We start from the raw sequence: 23,223 nt of genomic DNA, 5'->3' as shown, positions 1-23,223 counted from the left end.
AACCTAGATCTTTATATATTTCTCTAAGGGAAACATTTAACATATAAAATTAAGAAAACAAATATATTATATTGCTCCTTTGTCTCTATTGCACGATATATCTCCAGTAGCTAGTTGCCAACCCACATTTGGGTAGGATATTACTATAGACTAGTGTTAATAGTGAGCAGTCTAGTCCCATTAAAATAATTTTGCCAACCTGCATTAAGGGTAGGATATATTACTAAAGCCTAAATATATTCTAAAGAGTGAACAACCTAGCACCATTTAAATATGGTGCAGACCCTTATATAGTGTAGGATCAGTAACAACACGAGTTGTGTTGTGAACATAACCAATGTACCTGTATCATATGACCATATACTCATATTATTTTATATTTACCTATAATCATATCACGTTGACCAGACCACACACTAGAAGTTGAAGGGACGACGACGTTTCGGTCTGTCCTGGACCATTCTCAAGTCGATTGTGAGAATGGTCCAGGACGGACCGAAACGTCGTCGTCCCTTCAACTTCTAGTGTGTGGTCAGGTCATCATACTTCAGCCACATTATTGTGACTCATCGCCTGCATAATCATATCACCTTTCAGTGTTAATAAGTGTTACTAATCCATCCAATGGTGATAAAGAAAGGCTAACCTGAGGAATTCCCAGTGACATCACATCTCAAGGTATTGTGTGAGATAATATAAAATTTACTATTTTATTTGCCAACCTCCCCAGAGATAGGATTATAGCATAGTGATAGAAAATGTAACCCTAGGCTACTATCATTAGTACTAGCTCAGGATTTATGAGCAAGTATCCTAGCTACATTAATACCAACCAAATGTGCCCTGCAAAGCCTAAGCAATTAGCCAGCATGACTAACTCTGAAACTAACACCAAGAGAACAATTACAGCCCTTAAGGGCCATCTCGCAAGACAACTAAATAAGTGCCATAGTTTGAACACTCAGTCAATAGTTGACCACTTACAACTGGAAATTGCAGTTCAAATAGCCACTGACAAATTTAACCGCATCAAGAAATTAATAGATAATTATCGAATTGAACTTTCAAATATTTCTTTATCTGCTGATGAACTGAACACAATCCTAGTAGACGTAGACCAGTATGAGGACAAAACCCAGACTGGATTAAGTCATTATTCCCTCATGCTGGGAAAAAGCCTCAAAGCCTCATCTACAGCAGCATCCCCTAACACTACACAAGCACAAGTTTAACGGCCTTCGATCAGTTTACCCACATTCTCTTGGACAGAGGATGAAATATGAGATAACTTATGGAATAAATTTGTTGACTGAGGATTCTAAACATACAAATCCCAAATCCACCAAATTCACATAGCTACAGGGTCAACTTAAGAGTGAAGCTGAAAAGGTGGTAACAAATTGAACCTTAAGTAGTGACGTCTATGATCTCGCAGTTCAGCACCTCAAGGCTAATTATGCTAACAACGAGGGAGCTGTTGCACACCTAGTCCACATATTGTTGGACTTATAACCAACTAATTCTCACACTAATTCACTCCAAGCATTCACACTGGAGCTGGAGTCAATATTTAAAGCACTCAGCCATAAGTTTGAGTGACTCCTCTGTCACTGTACAGTGACTCCTCCCTGTCTTTGTACACTGGCTCCTGGCACTGTACAGTGACTCCTCCCTGTCTTTGTACACTGGCTCCTGGCACTGTACAGTGACTCCTGTCACTGTACAGTGACTCCTGGCACTGTACAGTGACTCCTGGCACTGTACAGTGACTCCTGTCACTGTACAGTGACTCCACAGTTACTGTAGGAGGGGGAAGGAGCGAAAGAAATCTCTGTTATGACTAACTAAAGTATTTACTTACAATTAAAATCACACAACCAATGGCATTTGATTTAAGGTTGTTGCATTAACAATTTATGGGCGATGTGGAAGTTTTTTCCCACCACTATCGCTGATTGTTTGGTAGCTTGCCTCGTGAACCACTTGTGTTGTTTGGTAGCTTGCCTCGTGAACCACTTGTATTGTCTGGTAGCTTACCACTTGAACCACTTGTATTGTCTGGGAGCTTACCACTTGAACCACTTGTATTGTCTGGGAGCTTGCCACCTGAACCACTTGTGTTGTCTGGGAGCTTGCCACCTGAACCACTTGTGTTGTCTGGGAGCTTACCACCTGAACCACTTGTATTGTCTGGTAGCTTACCACTTGAACCACTTGTATTGTCTGGGAGCTTGCCACCTGAACCACTTGTGTTGTCTGGGAGCTTACCACTTGAACCACTTGTATTGTCTGGGAGCTTGCCTCGTGAACCACTTGTATTGTCTGAGAGCTTGCCACCTGAACCACTTGTGTTGTCTGGGAGCTTACCACCTGAACCACTTGTATTGTCTGGGAGCTTACCACCTGAACCACTTGTGTTGTCTGGGAGTTTACCACTTGAACCACTTGTGTTGTCTGGGAGCTTACCACCTGAACCACTTGTATTGTCTGGTAGCTTACCACTTGAACCACTTGTATTGTCTGGGAGCTTGCCACCTGAACCACTTGTGTTGTCTGGGAGCTTACCACTTGAAACACTTGTATTGTCTGGGAGCTTGCCTCGTGAACCACTTGTATTGTCTGGTAGCTTACCACTTGAACCACTTGTATTGTCTGGGAGCTTACCACTTGAACCACTTGTGTTGTCTGGGAGCTTGCCACCTGAACCACTTGTGTTGTCTGGGAGCTTGCCACCTGAACCACTTGTGTTGTCTGGGAGCTTGCCACCTGAACCACTTGTATTGTCTGGGAGCTTACCACTTGAACCACTTGTGTTGTCTGGGAGCTTGCCACCTGAACCACTTGTGTTGTCTGGGAGCTTACCACCTGAACCACTTGTGTTGTCTGGGAGCTTGCCACTTGAACCACTTGTGTTGTCTGGTAGCTTACCACTTGAACCACTTGTATTGTCTGGGAGCTTGCCACCTGAACCACTTGTATTGTCTGGGAGCTTGCCACCTGAACCACTTGTGTTGTCTGGGAGCTTACCACTTGAACCACTTGTATTGTCTGGGAGCTTGCCACCTGAACCACTTGTGTTGTCTGGGAGCTTGCCACCTGAACCACTTGTGTTGTCTGGGAGCTTGCCTCCTGAACCACTTGTATTGTCTGGGAGCTTGCCACTTGAACCACTTGTGTTGTCTGGGAGCTTGCCACCTGAACCACTTGTATTGTCTGGGAGCTTGCCACTTGAACCACTTGTGTTGTCTGGTAGCTTACCACTTGAACCACTTGTATTGTCTGGGAGCTTGCCACCTGAACCACTTGTATTGTCTGGGAGCTTGCCACTTGAACCACTTGTATTGTCTGGGAGCTTGCCACCTGAACCACTTGTGTTGTCTGGGAGCTTACCACTTGAACCACTTGTGTTGTCTGGGAGCTTGCCTCGTGAACCACTTGTATTGTCTGGGAGCTTGCCTCGTGAACCACTTGTATTGTCTGGGAGCTTGCCACCTGAACCACTTGTGTTGTCTTGGAGCTTGCCACTTGAACCACTTGTATTGTCTGGGAGCTTACCACTTGAACCACTTGTGTTGTCTGGGAGCTTGCCACCTGAACCACTTGTGTTGTCTGGGAGCTTGCCACTTGAACCACTTGTGTTGTCTGGGAGCTTGCCACCTGAACCACTTGTGTTGTCTGGGAGCTTGCCACTTGAACCACTTGTGTTGTCTGGGAGCTTGCCACTTGAACCACTTGTGTTGTGTGGGAGCTTGCCACCTGAACCACTTGTGTTGTCTGGGAGCTTGCCACTTGAACCACTTGTGTTGTCTGGGAGCTTGCCACTTGAACCACTTGTGTTGTCTGGGAGCTTGCCACTTGAACCACTTGTATTGTCTGGGAGCTTGCCACCTGAACCACTTGTGTTGTCTGGGAGCTTGCCACTTGAACCACTTGTGTTGTCTGGGAGCTTGCCACCTGAACCACTTGTGTTGTCTGGGAGCTTGCCACCTGAACCACTTGTGTTGTCTGGGAGCTTGCCACTTGAACCACTTGTGTTGTCTGGGAGCTTGCCACTTGAACCACTTGTGTTGTCTGGGAGCTTGCCACTTGAACCACTTGTGTTGTCTGGGAGCTTGCCACCTGAACCACTTGTGTTGTCTGGGAGCTTACCACTTGAACCACTTGTGTTGTCTGGGAGCTTGCCACTTGAACCACTTGTATTGTCTGAGAGCTTGCCACCTGAACCACTTGTGTTGTCTGGGAGCTTGCCACCTGAACCACCTGTATTGTCTGGGAGCTTGCCTCGTGAACCACTTGTATTGTCTGGGAGCTTGCCACCTGAACCACTTGTGTTGTCTGGGAGCTTGCCACCTGAACCACTTGTATTGTCTGGGAGCTTGCCACCTGAACCACTTGTATTGTCTGGGAGCTTGCCACCTGAACCACTTGTGTTGTCTGGGAGCTTGCCACCTGAACCACTTGTATTGTCTGGGAGCTTGCCACCTGAACCACTTGTGTTGTCTGGGAGCTTGCCTCGTGAACCACTTGTGTTGTCTGGGAGCTTGCCACCTGAACCACTTGTGTTGTCTGGGAGCTTGCCACCTGAACCACTTGTGTTGTCTGGGAGCTTGCCACTTGAACCACTTGTATTGTCTGGGAGCTTGCCACTTGAACCACTTGTATTGTCTGGGAGCTTACCACTTGAACCACTTGTGTTGTCTGGGAGCTTGCCACTTGAACCACTTGTGTTGTCTGAGAGCTTGCCACCTGAACCACTTGTGTTGTCTGGGAGCTTGCCACTTCAACCACTCGCATCTTTCATTGTATGGCGATTCGTCACTGTCACCGGTTGCCTGGTCGAGGACCGAACCGTGGGGACTCTAAGCCCTGAAATCATATCAAGATAACCATCTCAAGATAACTGCCTCGGGCGAAATATCGCCTGTACCCGGGTGTCATTTTGTCTGGCCCATCTCATCCTGCCAAGTCTTTACACCAAAGTCGTCTTTCTCACACTAGCCTTAATAACGTAAAACATACAGTGCGAGGCTCGAATTTCAGACGGCGATCGCAAGACCATCAACAGTGAACAGGATGCGTCAACAGTGAATGTTGTGCCCAGACTGCTGATTTAGGAATTACTGAATGTAAATATTATCAATAAATTTAATCTGGGGATGTGGCAATAATTCCCAATTATTATAATAATTCCCAGCAGTCTCGACCCCGAATTTATTTACATGATTGAAGAATGTGATTGGTGTCGGAATTTCCGACATTTCGTGAACATGTCTGTCGTGAACATGTCTGTCGTGAACATGAATGTCGTGAACATGTCTGTCGTGAACATGAATGTCGTGAACATGTCTGTCGTGAACATGAATGTCGTGAACATGTCTGTCGTGAACATGAATGTCGTGAACATGTCTGTCGTGAACATGAATGTCGTGAACATGTCTGTCGTGAACATGAATGTCGTGAACATGTCTGTCGTGAACATGAATGTCGTGAACATGTCTGTCGTGAACATGAATGTCGTGAACATGTCTGTCGTGAACATGAATGTCGTGAACATGTCTGTCGTGAACATGAATGTCGTGAACATGTCTGTCGTGAACATGAATGTCGTGAACATGTCTGTCGTGAACATGAATGTCGTGAACATGTCTGTCGTGAACATGAATGTCGTGAACATGTCTGTCGTGAACATGAATGTCGTGAACATGTCTGTCGTGAACATGAATGTCGTGAACATGTCTGTCGTGAACATGAATGTCGTGAACATGTCTGTCGTGAACATGAATGTCGTGAACATGTCTGTCGTGAACATGAATGTCGTGAACATGTCTGTCGTGAACATGAATGTCGTGAACATGTCTGTCGTGAACATGAATGTCGTGAACATGTCTGTCGTGAACATGAATGTCGTGAACATGTCTGTCGTGAACATGCATGTCGTGAACATGTCTGTCGTGAACATGAATGTCGTGAACATGTCTGTCGTGAACATGAATGTCGTGAACATGTATGTCGTAAACATGTCTACCGTGAACATGTATGTCGTGAACATGTCTGTTGCAACAGAAGAGTTGCAGCAGACACACTCGATCTATTCGAACGTTAAAGAGATCGAGGGAATCGGTATAGCAACGATTCGCTTCGTATAAATATACAAAGGGTCCCATTAGTACTCCCGACTTCGTACTCGATGCCCAATCGAAATTTCCGGTGTTCGAATCCCGGACGGGATAGAAATGGTTGGGCACATTGCCTATCACCTAAGGCCTCCGTGCACCTATAAGTATGTACTCAGGAGTTAGTCAGCTTGTTGTGGGTTGCATCCTGTGCAGGGTCAGTAATGCGACCTTGGCAGGAGGGGGGGGAGGGACCATAAAAGCCTATAACGTGTATGAACACACTCTGGCTACCTGTCCCCCGATACAATGAATTATTATGAATTATACCGAGACACGAACTGGAGTGATGACCAAACGACTCATCAGAAGATGAAGACCACGTTTCTGTCCGTCCAGGACCATTACCAAGCCAGGCAACTAATAATGGTTCAAGATGGACCGAAACGTCGTCATCTTCTCATCTTCTGAGGAGTGGTTTGGACATCATGTCTTCAGCCCCGGTATTGTGACTCATCGTCTGCACTGGGAATGGTGTTGCTCACTGAGCAGCGAAGGTGCATAGTCAGGTGTGCCTCTGACGCCAGGCTCGCCTGGGGTACCTGCCCACCTGGGGTACCTGCCCACCTGGGGTACCTGCCCACCTGGGGTACTTGCCCAGCTGCTGTACCTGCCCACCTGGGGTACCTGCCCACCTGCTGTATCTGCCCACCTGGGATACCTGCCCACCTGCTGTAACTGCCCACCTGGGGTACCTGCCCACCTGGGGTACCTGCTCACCTGGGGTACCTGCCCACATGGGGTACCTACCCACCTGGGGTACCTGCTCACCTGGGGTACCTGCCCATCTGCTGTACCTGCCCACCTGGGGTACCTGCCCACCTGGGGTACCTGCCCACCTGGGGTACCTGCCCACCTGCTGTACCTGCCCACCTGGGGTACCTGCCCACCTGGGGTACCTGCTCACCTGGGGTACCTGCCCACCTGGTGTACCTGCCCACCTGGGGTACCTGCCCACCTGGGGTACCTGCCCACCTGGTGTACCTGCCCACCTGGGGTACCTGCCCACCTGGTGTACCTGTCCACCTGGGGTACCTGCCCACAAGCTGTACCTGCCCCCCACCTGCTGTACCTGTCCACCTGGGGTACCTGCCCACCTGGGGTACCTGCCCACCTGCTGTACCTGCCCACCTGGGGTACCTGCCCACCATCTGTACCTGCCCACCTGCTGTACCTGCCCACCTGGGGTACCTGCACACCTGGGGTACCTGCTCACCTGGTGTACCTGCCTATCTGGGGTACCTGCCCACCTGGGGTACCTGCCCACCTGGGGTACCTGCCCACCTGGGGTACCTGCCCACCTGGGGTACCTGCCCACCTGGGGTACCTACCCACCTGGGGTACCTGCTCACCTGGGGTACCTGCCCATCTGCTGTACCTGCCCACCTTGGGTACCTGCCCACCTGGGGTACCTGCCCACCTGGGGTACCTGCCCACCTGGGGTACTTGCCCACCTGCTTTACCTGCCCACCTGGGGTACCTGCCCACCTGGGGTACCTGCCCACCTAGGGTACCTGCCCACCTGGTGTACCTGCCCACCAGGTGTACCTGCCCACCTGGGGTACCTGCCCACCTGCTGCACCTGTTCACCTGCTGTACCTGCCCACCTGGGGTACCTGCCCACCTGGGGTACCTGCATCCACCTGGGGTACCTACCCACCTGGGGTACCTGCTCACCTGGGGTACCTGCCCATCTGCTGTACCTGCCCACCTGGGGTACCTGCCCACCTGGGGTATCTGCCCACCTGGGGTACCTGCCCACCAGCTGTACCTACCCACCTGGGGTAACTGCCCACCTGGGGTACCTGCCCACCTGCTGTACCTGCCCACCTGGGGTACCTGCCCACCTGGGGTACTTGCCCAGCTGCTGTACCTGCCCACCTGGGGTACCTGCCCACCTGGTGTACCTGCCCACCTGGGGTACCTGCCCACCTGGGGTACCTGCCCACCTGCGGTACCTGCCCACCTGGGGTACCTGCCGACCTGGGGTACCTGCCGACCTGGGGTACCTGCCCACCTGGGGTACCTGCCCATCTGCTGTACCTGCCCACCTGGGGTACCTGCCCACCTGGGGTACCTGCCCACCTGCGGTACCTGCCCACCTGGGGTACCTGCCCACCTGGGGTAACTGCCCACCTGGAGTACCTGCCCACCTGCTGTACCTGCCCACCTGCTGTACCTGCCCACCTGGGGTACCTGCCCACCTGGGGTATCTGCCCACCTGCTGTACCTGCCCACCTGGGGTACCTGCCCACCTGGGGTACCTGCCCACCTGCGGTACCTGCCCACCTGGGGTGCCTGCCCACCTGGGGTACCTGCCCACCTGCTGTACCTGCCCACCTGGGGTACCTGCCAACCTGGGGTACCTGCTCACCTGGGGTACCTGCCCACCTGGTGTACCTGCCCACCTGGTGTACCTGCCCACCTGGGGTACCGGCCCACCTGGGGTACCTACCCACCTGGGGTACCTGCCCACCTGGGGTACCTGCCCACCTGGTGTACCTGCCCACCTGGGGTACCTGCCCACCTGGGGTACCTGCCCACCTGGGGTACCTGCCCACCTGCTGTACCTGCCCACCTGGTGTACCTGCCCACCTGCTGTACCTGCCCACCTGGGGTACCTGCCCTCCTTGGGTACCTGCCCACCTGGGGTACCTGCCCACCTGCTGTACCTGCCCACCTGGGGTACCTGCCCACCTTGGGTACTTGCCCAGCTGCTGTACCTGCCCACCAGGGGTACCTGCCCACCTGGTGTACCTGCCCACCTGAGGTACCTGCCCACCTGCTGTATCTGCCCACCTGGGATACCTGCCCACCTGCTGTACCTGCCCACCTGGGGTACCTGCCCACCTGGGGTACCTGCCCACATGGGGTACCTACCCACCTGGGGTACCTGCTCACCTGGGGTACCTGCCCATCTGCTGTACCTGCCCACCTGGGGTACCTGCCCACCTGGGGTACCTGCCCACCTGGGGTACCTGCCCACCTGCTGTACCTGCCCACCTGGGGTACCTGCCCACCTGGGGTACCTGCCACCTGGGGTACCTGCCCACCTGGTGTACCTGCCCACCTGGTGTACCTGCCCACCTGGGGTACCTGCCCACCTGGGGTACCTGCCCACCTGGTGTACCTGCCCACCTGCTGTACCTGCCCACCTGGGGTACCTGCCCACCTGGTGTACCTGCCCACCTGGTGTACCTGCCCACCTGCTGTACCTGAACACCTGGGGTACCTGCCCACCATCTGTACCGGCCCTCCTGCTGTACCTGCCCACCTGGGGTACCTGCACACCTGGGGTACCTGCTCACCTGGTGTACCTGCCCACCTGGGGTACCTGCCCACCTGGGGTACCTGCCCACCTGGGGTACCTGCCCACCTGGGGTACCTGGCCACCTGGGGTACCTGCCCACCTGGTGTACCTGGCCACCTGGGGTACCTGCCCACCTGGGGTACCTGCCCACCTGGGGTACCTGCCCACCTGGGGTACCTACCCACCTGGGGTACCTGCTCACCTGGGGTACCTGCCCATCTGCTGTACCTGCCCTCCTGGGGTACCTGCCCACCTGGGGTACCTGCCCACCTGGGGTACCTGCCCACCTGAGGTACTTGCCCACCTGCTGTACCTGCCCACCTGGGGTACCTGCCCACCTGGGGTACCTGCCCACCTGGGGTACCTGCCCACCTGGTGTACCTGCCCACCTGGTGTACCTGCCCACCAGGGGTACCTGCCCACCTGCTGCACCTGTTCACCTGCTGTACCTGCCCACCTGGGGTACCTGCCCACCTGGGGTACCTGCATCCACCTGGGGTACCTACCCACCTGGGGTACCTGCTCACCTGGGGTACCTGCCCATCTGCTGTACCTGCCCACCTGGGGTACCTGCCCACGTGGTGTACCTGCCCACCTGGGGTTCCTGCCCACCTGGGGTACCTGCCCACCTGGGGTACCTGCCCACCTGGGGTACCTGCCCACCTGGGGTACCTGCCCACATGGGGTACCTGCCCACCTGGGGTACCTGCCCACCTGGGGTACCTGCCCACCTGCTGTACCTGCCTACCTGGGGTACCTGCCCACCTGGGGTACCTGCCCACCTGCGGTACCTGCCCACCTGGGGTACCTGCCCACTTGGGGTACCTGCCGACCTGGGGTACCTTCCCACCTGGGGTACCTGCCCACCTGGTGTACCTGCCCACCTGGGGTACCTGCCCACCTGGGGTACCTGCCCACCTGGGGTACCTGCCCACCTGGCGTACCTGCCCACCTGGGGTACCTGCCCACCTGCTGTACCTGCCCATCTACTGTACCTGCCCACCTGGGGTACCTGCCCACCTGGGGTACGTGCCCACCTGCTGTATCTGCCTACCTGGGGTACCTGCCCACCTGGGGTACCTGCCCACCTCCTGTACCTGCCCACCTGCTGTACCTGCCCACCTGGGGTACCTGCCCACCTGGGGTACCTGCCCACCTGCTGTACCTGCCCACCTGGGGTACCTGCCTACCTGGGGTACCTGCCCACCTGCGGTACCTGCCCACCTGGGGTACCTGCCCACCTGGGGTACCTGCCCACCTGCTGTACCTGCCCACCTGGGGTACCTGCCCACCTGGGGTACCTGCTCACCTGGGGTACCTGCCCACCTGGGGTACCTGCCCACCTGGTGTACCTGCCCACCTGGGGTACCGGCCCACCTGGGGTACCTGCCCACCTGGGGTACCTGCCCACCTGGTGTACCTGCCCACCTGGGGTACCTGCCCACCTGGGGTACCTGCCCACCTGGGGTACCTGCCCACCTGGGGTACCTGCCCACCTGGGGTACCTGCCCACCTGCTGTACCTGCCCACCTGGTCTACCTGCCCACCTGCTGTACCTGCCCACCTGGGGTACCTGCCCACCTGGGGTACCTGCCCACCTGGGGTATCTGCCCACCTGGGGTACCTGCCCACCAGCTGTACCTACCCACCTGGGGTAACTGCCCACCTGGGGTACCTGCCCACCTGCTGTACCTGCCCACCTGGGGTACCTGCCCACCTGGGGTACTTGCCCAGCTGCTGTACCTGCCCACCTGGGGTACCTGCCCACCTGGTGTACCTGCCCACCTGAGGTACCTGCCCACCTGCTGTATCTGCCCACCTGGGATACCTGCCCACCTGCTGTACCTGCCCACCTGGGGTACCTGCCCACCTGGGGTACCTGCCCACATGGGGTACCTACCCACCTGGGGTACCTGCTCACCTGGGGTACCTGCCCATCTGCTGTACCTGCCCACCTGGGGTACCTGCCCACCTGGGGTACCTGCCCACCTGGGGTACCTGCCCACCAGCTGTACCTGCCCCCCACCTGCTGTACCTGTCCACCTGGGGTACCTGCCCACCTGGGGTACCTGCCCACCTGCTGTACCTGCCCACCTGGGGTACCTGCCCACCATCTGTACCGGCCCTCCTGCTGTACCTGCCCACCTGGGGTACCTGCACACCTGGGGTACCTGCTCACCTGGTGTACCTGCCCACCTGGGGTACCTGCCCACCTGGGGTACCTGCCCACCTGGGGTACCTACCCACCTGGGGTACCTGCTCACCTGGGGTACCTGCCCATCTGCTGTACCTGCCCTCCTGGGGTACCTGCTCACCTGGGGTACCTGCCCACCTGGGGTACCTGCCCACCTGGGGTACTTGCCCACCTGCTGTACCTGCCCACCTGGGGTACCTGCCCACCTGGGGTACCTGCCCACCTGGGGTACCTGCCCACCTGGTGTACCTGCCCACCTGGTGTACCTGCCCACCTGGGGGACCTGCCCACCTGCTGCACTTGTTCACCTGCTGTACCTGCCCACCTGGGGTACCTGCCCACCTGGGGTACCTGCATCCACCTGGGGTACCTACCCACCTAGGGTACCTGCTCACCTGGGGTACCTGCCCATCTGCTGTACCTGCCCACCTGGGGTACCTGCTCACCTGGGGTACCTGCCCACCTGGGGTTCCTGCCCACCTGGGGTACCTGCCCACCTGGGGTACCTGCCCACCTGGGGTACCTGCCCACCTGAGGTACCTGCCCACCTGGGGTACCTGCCCACTTGGGGTACCTGCCGACCTGGGGTACCTTCCCACCTGGGGTACCTGCCCACCTGGTGTACCTGCCCACCTGGGGTACCTGCCCACCTGGTGTACCTGCCCACCTGGTGTACCTGCCCACCTGGGGTACCTGCCCACCTGCTGTACCTGCCCACCTACTGTACCTGCCCACCTGGGGTACCTGCCCACCTGGGGTACCTGCCCACCTGCTGTACCTGCCCACCTGGGGTACCTGCCCACCTGGGGTACCTGCCCACCTGCTGTACCTGCCCACCTGCTGTACCTGCCCACCTGGGGTACCTGCCCACCTGGGGTACCTGCCCACCTGCTGTACCTGCCCACCTGGGGTACCTGCCCACCTGGGGTACCTGCCCACCTGCGGTACCTGCCCACCTGGGGTACCTGCCCACCTGGGGTACCTGCCCACCTGCTGTACCTGCCCACCTGGGGTACCTGCCCACCTGGGGTACCTGCTCACCTGGGGTACCTGCCCACCTGGGGTACCTGCCCACCTGGTGTACCTGCCCACCTGGGGTACCGGCCCACCTGGGGTACCTGCCCACCTGGGGTACCTGCCCACCTGGTGTACCTGCCCACCTGGGGTACCTGCCCACCTGGGGTACCAGCCCACCTGGGGTACCTGCCCACCTGGGGTACCTGCCCACCTGCTGTATCTGCCCACCTGGTGTACCTGCCCACCTGCTGTACCTGCCCACCTGGGGTACCTGCCCACCTGGGGTACCTGCCCACCTGGGGTACCTGCCCACCTGGGGTACCTGCCCACCAGCTGTACCTGCCCACCTGGGGTACCTGCCCACCTGGGGTACCTGCCCACCTGCTGTACCTGCCCACCTGGGGTACCTGCCCACCTGGGGTACCTGCCCACCTGGTGTACCTGCCCACCTGGGGTACCTGCCCACCTGGGGTACCTGCCCACCTGGGGTAGCTGGCCACCTGGGGTACCTGCCCACCTGGTGTGCCTGCCCACCTGGGGTACCGGCCCACCTGGGGTACCTGCCCACCTGGGGTACCTGCCCACCTGCGGTACCTGCCCACCTGGGGTACCTGCCCACCTGGGGTACCTGCCTACCTGGGGTACCTGCCCACCTGGTGTACCTGCCCACCTGGGGTACCTGCCCACCTGGGGTACCTGCCCACCTGGTGTACCTGCCCACCTGCTGTACCTGCTCACCAGCCCACCTGGGGTACCTGCCCACCTGGGGTACCTGCCTACCTGGGGTACCTGCCCACCTGGGGTACCTGCCCACCTGCTGTATCTGCCCACCTGGGATACCTGCCCACCTGCTGTACCTGCCCACCTGGGGTACCTGCCCACCTGGGGTACCTGCCCACATGGGGTACCTACCCACCTGGGGTACCTGCTCACCTGGGGTACCTGCCCATCTGCTGTACCTGCTCACCTGCCCACCTGGGGTACCTGCCCACCTGGGGTACCTGCCTACCTGGGGTACCTGCCCACCTGGGGTACCTGCCCACCTGCTGTATCTGCCCACCTGGGATACCTGCCCACCTGCTGTACCTGCCCACCTGGGGTACCTGCCCACATGGGGTACCTGCCCACCTGGGGTACCTGCATCCACCTGGGGTACCTACCCACCTAGGGTACCTGCTCACCTGGGGTACCTGCCCATCTGCTGTACCTGCCCACCTGGGGTACCTGCTCACCTGGGGTACCTGCCCACCTGGGGTTCCTGCCCACCTGGGGTACCTGCCCACCTGGGGTACCTGCCCACCTGGGGTACCTGCCCACCTGAGGTACCTGCCCACCTGGGGTACCTGCCCACTTGGGGTACCTGCCGACCTGGGGTACCTTCCCACCTGGGGTACCTGCCCACCTGGTGTACCTGCCCACCTGGGGTACCTGCCCACCTGGTGTACCTGCCCACCTGGTGTACCTGCCCACCTGGGGTACCTGCCCACCTGCTGTACCTGCCCACCTACTGTACCTGCCCACCTGGGGTACCTGCCCACCTGGGGTACCTGCCCACCTGCTGTACCTGCCCACCTGGGGTACCTGCCCACCTGGGGTACCTGCCCACCTGCTGTACCTGCCCACCTGCTGTACCTGCCCACCTGGGGTACCTGCCCACCTGGGGTACCTGCCCACCTGCTGTACCTGCCCACCTGGGGTACCTGCCCACCTGGGGTACCTGCCCACCTGCGGTACCTGCCCACCTGGGGTACCTGCCCACCTGGGGTACCTGCCCACCTGCTGTACCTGCCCACCTGGGGTACCTGCCCACCTGGGGTACCTGCTCACCTGGGGTACCTGCCCACCTGGGGTACCTGCCCACCTGGTGTACCTGCCCACCTGGGGTACCGGCCCACCTGGGGTACCTGCCCACCTGGGGTACCTGCCCACCTGGTGTACCTGCCCACCTGGGGTACCTGCCCACCTGGGGTACCAGCCCACCTGGGGTACCTGCCCACCTGGGGTACCTGCCCACCTGCTGTATCTGCCCACCTGGTGTACCTGCCCACCTGCTGTACCTGCCCACCTGGGGTACCTGCCCACCTGGGGTACCTGCCCACCTGGGGTACCTGCCCACCTGGGGTACCTGCCCACCAGCTGTACCTGCCCACCTGGGGTACCTGCCCACCTGGGGTACCTGCCCACCTGCTGTACCTGCCCACCTGGGGTACCTGCCCACCTGGGGTACCTGCCCACCTGGTGTACCTGCCCACCTGGGGTACCTGCCCACCTGGGGTACCTGCCCACCTGGGGTAGCTGGCCACCTGGGGTACCTGCCCATCTGGTGTGCCTGCCCACCTGGGGTACCGGCCCACCTGGGGTACCTGCCCACCTGGGGTACCTGCCCACCTGCGGTACCTGCCCACCTGGGGTACCTGCCCACCTGGGGTACCTGCCTACCTGGGGTACCTGCCCACCTGGTGTACCTGCCCACCTGGGGTACCTGCCCACCTGGGGTACCTGCCCACCTGGTGTACCTGCCCACCTGCTGTACCTGCTCACCTGCCCACCTGGGGTACCTGCCCACCTGGGGTACCTGCCTACCTGGGGTACCTGCCCACCTGGGGTACCTGCCCACCTGCTGTATCTGCCCACCTGGGATACCTGCCCACCTGCTGTACCTGCCCACCTGGGGTACCTGCCCACCTGGGGTACCTGCCCACATGGGGTACCTACCCACCTGGGGTACCTGCTCACCTGGGGTACCTGCCCATCTGCTGTACCTGCTCACCTGCCCACCTGGGGTACCTGCCCACCTGGGGTACCTGCCTACCTGGGGTACCTGCCCACCTGGGGTACCTGCCCACCTGCTGTATCTGCCCACCTGGGATACCTGCCCACCTGCTGTACCTGCCCACCTGGGGTACCTGCCCACATGGGGTACCTACCCACCTGGGGTACCTGCCCACCTGGGGTACCTGCCCACCTGCTGTATCTGCCCACCTGGGATACCTGCCCACCTGCTGTACCTGCCCACCTGGGGTACCTGCCCACCTGGGGTACCTGCCCACCTGGGGTACCTGCCCACCTGGTTTACCTGCCCACCTGGGGTACCTGCCCACCTGGGGTACCTGCCCACCTGGTGTACCTGCCCACCTGCTGTACCTGCCCACCTTGGGTACCTGCCCACCTGGTGTACCTGCCCACCTGGGGTACCTGCCCACCTGGGGTACCTGCCCACCTGGTGTAGCTGCCCACCTGGGGTACCGGCCCACCTGGGGTACCTACCCACCTGGGGTACCTGCCCACCTGGGTTACCTGCCCACCTGGGGTACCTACCCACCCGGGGTACCTGCTCACCTGGGGTACCTGCCCATCTGCTGTACCTGCCCACCTTGGGTACCTGCCCACCTGGGGTACCTGCCCACCTGGGGTACCTGCCCACCTGGGGTACTTGCCCACCTGCTGTACCTGCCCACCTGGGGTACCTGCCCACCTGGGGTACCTGCCCACCTGGGGTACCTGCCCACCTGGTGTTCCTGCCCACCTGGTGTACCTGCCCACCTGGGGTACCTGCCCACCTGGGGTACCTGCCCACCTGGGGTACCTGCCCACCTGCTGCACCTGTTCACCTGCTGTACCTGCCCACCTGCGGTACCTGCCCACCTGGGGTACCTGCATCCACCTGGGTTACCTACCCACCTGGGGTACCTGATCACCTGGGGTACCTGCCCATCTGCTGTACCTGCCCACCTGGGGTACCTGCCCACCTGGGGTACCTGCCCACCTGGGGTACCTGCCCACCTGGGGTACCTGCCCACCTGGGGTACCTGCCCACCTGGGGTACCTGCCCACCTGGGGTACCTGCCCACATGGGGTACCTGCCCACCTGGGGTACCTGCCCACCAGGGGTACCTGCCCACCTGCTGTACCTGCCCACCTGCTGTACCTGCCCACCTGGGGTACCTGCCCACCTGGGGTACCTGCCCACCTGGGGTACCTGCCGACCTGGGGTACCTGCCCACCTGGGGTACCTGCCCACCTGCTGTACCTGCCCACCTGGGGTACCTGCCCACCTGGGGTACCTGCCCACCTGGGGTACCTGCCCACCTGGTGTACCTGCCCACCTGGTGTACCTGCCCACCTGGGGTACCCGCCCACCTGCTGTACCTGCCCACCTGCTGTACCTGCCCACCTGGGGTACCTGCCCACCTGGGGTACCTGCCCACCTGCTGTACCTGCCCACCTGGGGTACCTGCCCACCTGGGGTACCTGCCCACCTGCTGTACCTGCCCACCTGCTGTACCTGCCCACCTGGGGTACCTGCCCACCTGGGGTACCTGCCCACCTGCTGTACCTGCCCACCTGGGGTACCTGCCCACCTGGGGTACCTGCCCACCTGCGGTACCTGCCCACCTGGGGTACCTGCCCACCTGGGGTACCTGCTCACCTGCTGTACCTTCCCACCTGGGGTACCTGCCCACCTGGGGTACCTGCTCACCTGGGGTACCTGCCCACCTGGGGTACCTGCCCACCTGGTGTACCTGCCCACCTGGGGTACCGGCCCACCTGGGGTACCTACCCACCTGGGGTACCTGCCCACCTGGGGTACCTGCCCACCTGGGATACCTGCCCACCTGGGGTACCTGCCCACCTGGGGTACCTGCCCTCCTGCTGTACCTGCCCACCTGGGGTACCTGCCCACCTGGGGTACTTGCCCAGCTGCTGTACCTGCCCACCTGGGGTACCTGCCCACCTGGTGTACCTGCCCACCTGGGGTACCTGCCCACCTGGGGTACCTGCCCACCTGCTGTATCTGCCCACCTGGGATACCTGCCCACCTGCTGTACCTGCCCAACTGGGGTACCTGCCCACCTGGGGTACCTGCCCACATGGGGTACCTGCCCACCTGGTGTACCTGCCCACCTGGGGTACCTGCCCACCTGGGGTACCTGCCCACCTGGTGTACCTGCCCACCTGGGGTACCTGCCCACCTGGTGTACCTGCCCACCTGGGGTACCTGCCCACCAGCTGTACCTGCCCCCACCTGCTCTACCTGTCCACCTGGGGTACCTGCCCACCTGGGGTACCTGCCCACCTGCTGTACCTGCCCACCTGGGGTACCTGCCCACCATCTGTACCTGCCCACCTGCTGTACCTGCCCACCTGGGGTACCTGCACACCTATGGTACCTGCTCACCTGGTGTACCTGCCCACCTGGGGAACCTGCCCACCTGGGGTACCTGCCCACCTGGGGTACCTGCCCACCTGGGGTACCTGCCCACCTGGTGTACCTGCCCTCCTGGTGTACCTGCCCACCTGGGGTACCTGCCCACCTGGGGTACCTGCCCACCTGAGGTACCTACCCACCTGGGGTACCTGCTCACCTGGGGTACCTGCCCATCTGCTGTACCTGCCCACCTGGGGTACCTGCCCACCTGGGGTACCTGCCCACCTGGGGTACCTGCCCACCTGGTGTACCTGCCCACCTGGTGTTCCTGCCCACCTGGGGTACCTGCCCACCTGCTGCACCTGTTCACCTGCTGTACCTGCCCACCTGGGGTACCTGCCCACCTGGGGTACCTGCATCCACCTGGGGTACCTACCCACCTGGGGTACCTGCTCACCTGGGGTACCTGCCCATCTGCTGTACCTGCCCACCTGGGGTACCTGCCCACCTGGGGTACCTGCCCACCTGGGGTACCTGCCCACCTGGGGTCCCTGCCCACCTGGGGTACCTGCCCACCTGGGGTACCTGCCCACATGGGGTACCTGTCCACCTGGGGTACCTGCCCACCTGGGGTACCTGCCCACCTGCTGTACCTGCCCACCTGGTGTACCTGCCCACCTGGGGTACCTGCCCACCTGGGGTACCTGCCCACCTGCGGTACCTGCCCACCTGGGGTACCTGCCGACCTGGGGTACCTGCCCACCTGGGGTACCTGCCCACCTGCTGTACCTGCCCACCTGGTGTACCTGCCCACCTGGTGTACCTGCCCACCTGGGGTACCTGCCCACCTGCTGTACCTGCCCACCTGCTGTACCTGCCCACCTGGGGTACCTGCCCACCTGGGGTACCTGCCCACCTGCTGTACCTGCCCACCTGGGGTACTTGCCCACCTGGGGTACCTGCCCACCTGCTGTACCTGCCCACCTGCTTTACCTGCCCACCTGGGGTACCTGCCCACCTGGGGTACCTGCCCACCTGCTGTACCTGCCCACCTGGGGTACCTGCCCACCTGGGGTACCTGCCCACCTGCGGTACCTGCCCACCTGGGGTACCTGCCCACCTGGGGTACCTGCCCACCTGCTGTACCTGCCCACCTGGGGTACCTGCCCACCTGGGGTACCTGCTCACCTGGGGTACCTGCCCACCTGGTGTACCTGCCCACCTGGGGTACCGGCCCACCTGGGGTACCTACCCACCTGGGGTACCTGCCCACCTGGGGTACCTGCCCACCTGCTGTACCTGCCCACCTGGGGTACCTGCCCACCTTGGGTACCTGCCCAACTGGGGTACCTGGCCACCTGCTCTACCTGCCCACCTGGGGTACCTGCCCACCTGGGGTACCTGCCCACCTGGGGTACCTGCCCACCTGGTGTACCTGCCCACCTGGGGTACCGGCCCACCTGGGGTACCTGCCCACCTGGGGTACCTGCCCACCTGGTGTACCTGCCCACCTGGGGTACCTGCCCACCTGGGGTACCTGCCCACCTGGGGTATCTGCCCACCTGGGGTACCTGCCCACCTGCTGTACCTGCTCACCAGGGGTACCTGCCCACCTGGGGTACCTGCCCACCTGCTGTACCTGCCCACCTGGGGTACCTGCCCACCTGGGGTACCTGCTCACCTGGGGTACCTGCCCACCTGGTTTACCTGCCCACCTGGGGTACCGGCCCACCTGGGGTACCTACCCACCTGGGGTACCTGCCCACCTGGGGTACCTGCCCACCTGGGGTACCTGCCCACCTGCTGTACCTGCCCACCTGCTGTACCTGCCCACCTGGGGTACCTGCCCACCTGGGGTACCTGCCCACCTGCTGTACCTGCCCACCTAGGGTACCTGCCCACCTGGGGTAGCTGCCCACCTGGGGTACCTGCTAACCTGGGGTACCTGCCCACCTGGGGTACCTGCCCACCTGGTGTACCTGCCCACCTGGGGTACCGGCCCACCTGGGGTACCTACCCACCTGGGGTACCTGCCCACCTAAGGTACCTGCCCACCTGGTGTACCTGCCCACCTGGGGTACCTGGCCACCTGCTGTACCTGCCCACCTAGGGTACCTGCCCACCTGGGGTACCAGCCCACCTGGGGTACCTGCTCACCTGGGGTACCTGCCCACCTGGGGTACCTGCCCACCTGGTGTACCTGCCCACCTGGGGTACCGGCCCACCTGGGGTACCTACCCACCTGGGGTACCTGCCCACCTGGGGTACCTGCCCACCTGGTGTACCTGCCCACCTGGGGTACCTGCCCACCTGGGGTACCTGCCCACCTGGGGTACCTGCCCACCTGGGGTACCTGCCCACCTGGTGTACCTGCCTACCTGGTGTTCCTGCCCACCTGGGGTACCTGCCCACCTGCTGCACCTGTTCACCTGCTGTACCTGCCCACCTGGGGTACCTGCCCACCTGGGGTACCTGCCCACCTGGGGTCCCTGCCCACCTGCTGTACCTGCCCACCTGGGGTACCTGCCCACCTGGGGTACCTGCCCACATTAGGTACCTGCCCACCTGGTGTACCTGCCCACCTGGGGTACCTGCCCACCTAGGGTACCTGCCCACCTGGTGTACCTGCCCACCTGGGGTACCTGCCCACCTGGTGTACCTGCCCACCTGGGGTACCTGCCCACCAGCTGTACCTGCCCCCCACCTGCTTTACCTGTCCACCTGGGTTACCTTCCCACCTGGGGTACCTGTCCACCTGCTGTACCTGCCCACCTGGGGTACCTGCCCACCATCTGTACCTGCCCACCTGCTGTACCTGCCCACCTGGGTTACCTGCTCACCTGGGGTACCTGCCCACCATCTGTACCTGCCCACCTGCTGTACCTGCCCACCTGGGTTACCTGCTCACCTGGGGTTCCTGCCCACCTGGTGTACCTGCCCACCTGGGGTACCTGCCCACCAGCTGTACCTGCCCCCCACCTGCTGTACCTGTCCACCTGGGGTACCTGCCCACCTGGGGTACCTGCCCACCTGCTGTACCTGCCCACCTGGGGTACCTGCCCACCATCTGTACCTGCCCACCTGCTGTACCAGCCCACCTGGGGTACCTGCACACCTATGGTACCTGCTCACCTGGTGTACCTGCTCATCTGGTGTACCTGCCCATCTGCTGTACCTGCCCACCTTGGGTACCTGCCCACCTGGGGTACCTGCCCACCTGGTGTACCTGCCCACCTGGGGTACCTGCCCACCTGGGGTACCTGCCCACCTGGGGTACCTGCCCACCTGCTGCACCTGTTCACCTGCTGTACCGGCCCACCTGGGGTACCTGCCCACCTGGGGTACCTGCATCCACCTGGGGTACCTACCCACCTGGGGTACCTGCTCACCTGGGGTACCTGCCCATCTGCTGTACCTGCCCACCTTGGGTACCTGCCCACCTGGGGTACCTGCCCACCTGGGGTACCTGCCCTCCTGGGGTACCTGCCCACCTGGGGTACCTGCCCACCTGGGGTACCTGCCCACATGGGGTACCTGCCCACCTGGGGTACCTGCCCACCAGGGGTACCTGCCCACCTGCTGTACCTGCCCACCTGGTGTACCTGCCCACCTGGGGTACCTGCCCACCTGGGGTACCTGCCCACCTGGGGTACCTGCCGACCTGGGGTACCTGCCCACCTGGGGTACCTGCCCACCTGCTGTACCTGCCCACCTGGGGTACCTGCCCACCTGGGGTACCTGCCCACCTGGGGTACCTGCCCACCTGGTGTACCTGCCCACCTGGTGTACCTGCCCACCTGGGGTACCTGCCCACCTGCTGTACCTGCCCACCTGCTGTACCTGCCCACCTGGGGTACCTGCCCACCTGGGGTACCTGCCCACCTGCTGTACCTGCCCACCTGGGGTACCTGCCCACCTGGGGTACCTGCCCACCTGCTGTACCTGCCCACCTGCTGTACCTGCCCACCTGGGGTACCTGCCCACCTGGGGTACCTGCCCACCTGCTGTACCTGCCCACCTGGGGTACCTGCCTACTTGAGGATGGGAAAGTGTGGTCGTTGAGATGAGATCTTTCAAAAGAAGATAGGGAGAAGCTGAAACTGAACCTCGTAGAGGCAAAACGTTTAAATGAGAGCAGGAATGAAGAAGAAATCAATTTTTTTTCTACAAAGTGATAGGGGTCGGCAGACCAGTAAAGTGGTACATAAAGGCAAACCAACAAAATCATTAGAGAGAGGGGGAGTGAAAAATATGAAGAGGGGGAACAAGTTCCTGAAGATTGCATACACCAACATAGATGGAGTAAGATCGAAGATACTAGAGTTAAGTGATGTAATACAGCTGCAGACACCAGACATTGTTGCACTCACGGAGACAAAACGTGAAGATGTTATTTTAAATGAGGTCATATTCCCAAGGGGCTACTCAATTTGGAGGTGGGACAGAAAAATTAGGAAAGGCGGTGGCGTTGCTGTGCTGGTGAAAGAACACCTAAAGGTGAACGAAATAATGACTGCCAATCCACAAGAAGTTGACATAATAGCACTAGAGATCTGCCATGAGGATGATAAACTAATGATCATAAATGCATATAGTCCATCGCCAAGCAGCACATGGTCAAAGGAGGAGCTAGATAGTAAACGAGAAGGCCTTATAACAATAATGAGAGAGATCATAGCGAGAGCGGATAACGATTGATCACGACTGTTGATAGTCGGCGACTTCAACTTGAAATCCATAGACTGGGAAGCATATGAAGCTAAAACAGAAGATATTTGGACCTGTAAATTTGTAGACCTCATCCTGGAAACATTCTTGTATCAACATGTTAAACAAGCTACGAGGATGAGGGAAGGAGACGTTCCCTCCATGCTAGATTTGATATTAACAGGAAGGAGGAAGAAATATTTGACATTCAGCACCTTCCTCCCTTGGGTAAAAGTGACCATGTCTTTTTGGGAATAAAGTATGCAATGCGTTATAATCTGGAAGAAAATAAGAAGATTGATGCAATTGGAAAACCTAACTTTAGGAGAGGACATTATGGCAACCTTAGAAAAAAATTTAGTGAGTATAATTGGACAGACTTGTTGCTAGGCAAAAAAGTGAATGAGATGTATGTCAAGTTTTGTGAAATATATGATAAAGGCACAAAAAAATTTATACCAAAACAGAGATGCAGAACTAGGAAACAGGATTGGTTAAACAGAAATTGCGAGAGGGCCAGAGACCAAAAGACACAAAAATGGAATCAATACAAGAAGAGGCCAAACCCCCGAACATACCAGTGATACAAAGATGAGAGAAACAACTACACGGCAGTGAGGAGAGAGGCAGAAAGAAATTTTGAAAAAGGGATTGCAGACAAATGTAAAACAGA

General features: G+C 59.6%; 1 protein-coding gene across 1 annotated transcript in view; it reads right to left on the bottom strand.

Moving 5' to 3' along the window:
* Nucleotides 1-1,945: 1,945 nt before the first annotated feature.
* LOC123751708 (dentin sialophosphoprotein-like) overlaps nucleotides 1,946-23,223 on the bottom strand; it is a 77,646-nt gene continuing 56,368 nt past the window's right edge. Inside the window, exon 3 of the mRNA XM_069309755.1 lies at nucleotides 1,946-4,746. Coding sequence (XP_069165856.1) covers nucleotides 1,946-4,746 — 2,801 coding nt within the window. The remainder of the gene's footprint in view (nucleotides 4,747-23,223) is intronic.

The sequence above is a fragment of the Procambarus clarkii genome, chromosome 65, assembly GCF_040958095.1.
Source record: "Procambarus clarkii isolate CNS0578487 chromosome 65, FALCON_Pclarkii_2.0, whole genome shotgun sequence".
NCBI lineage: Eukaryota > Metazoa > Arthropoda > Malacostraca > Decapoda > Cambaridae > Procambarus > Procambarus clarkii.
This window is presented reverse-complemented; position numbering and strand designations above follow the sequence as displayed.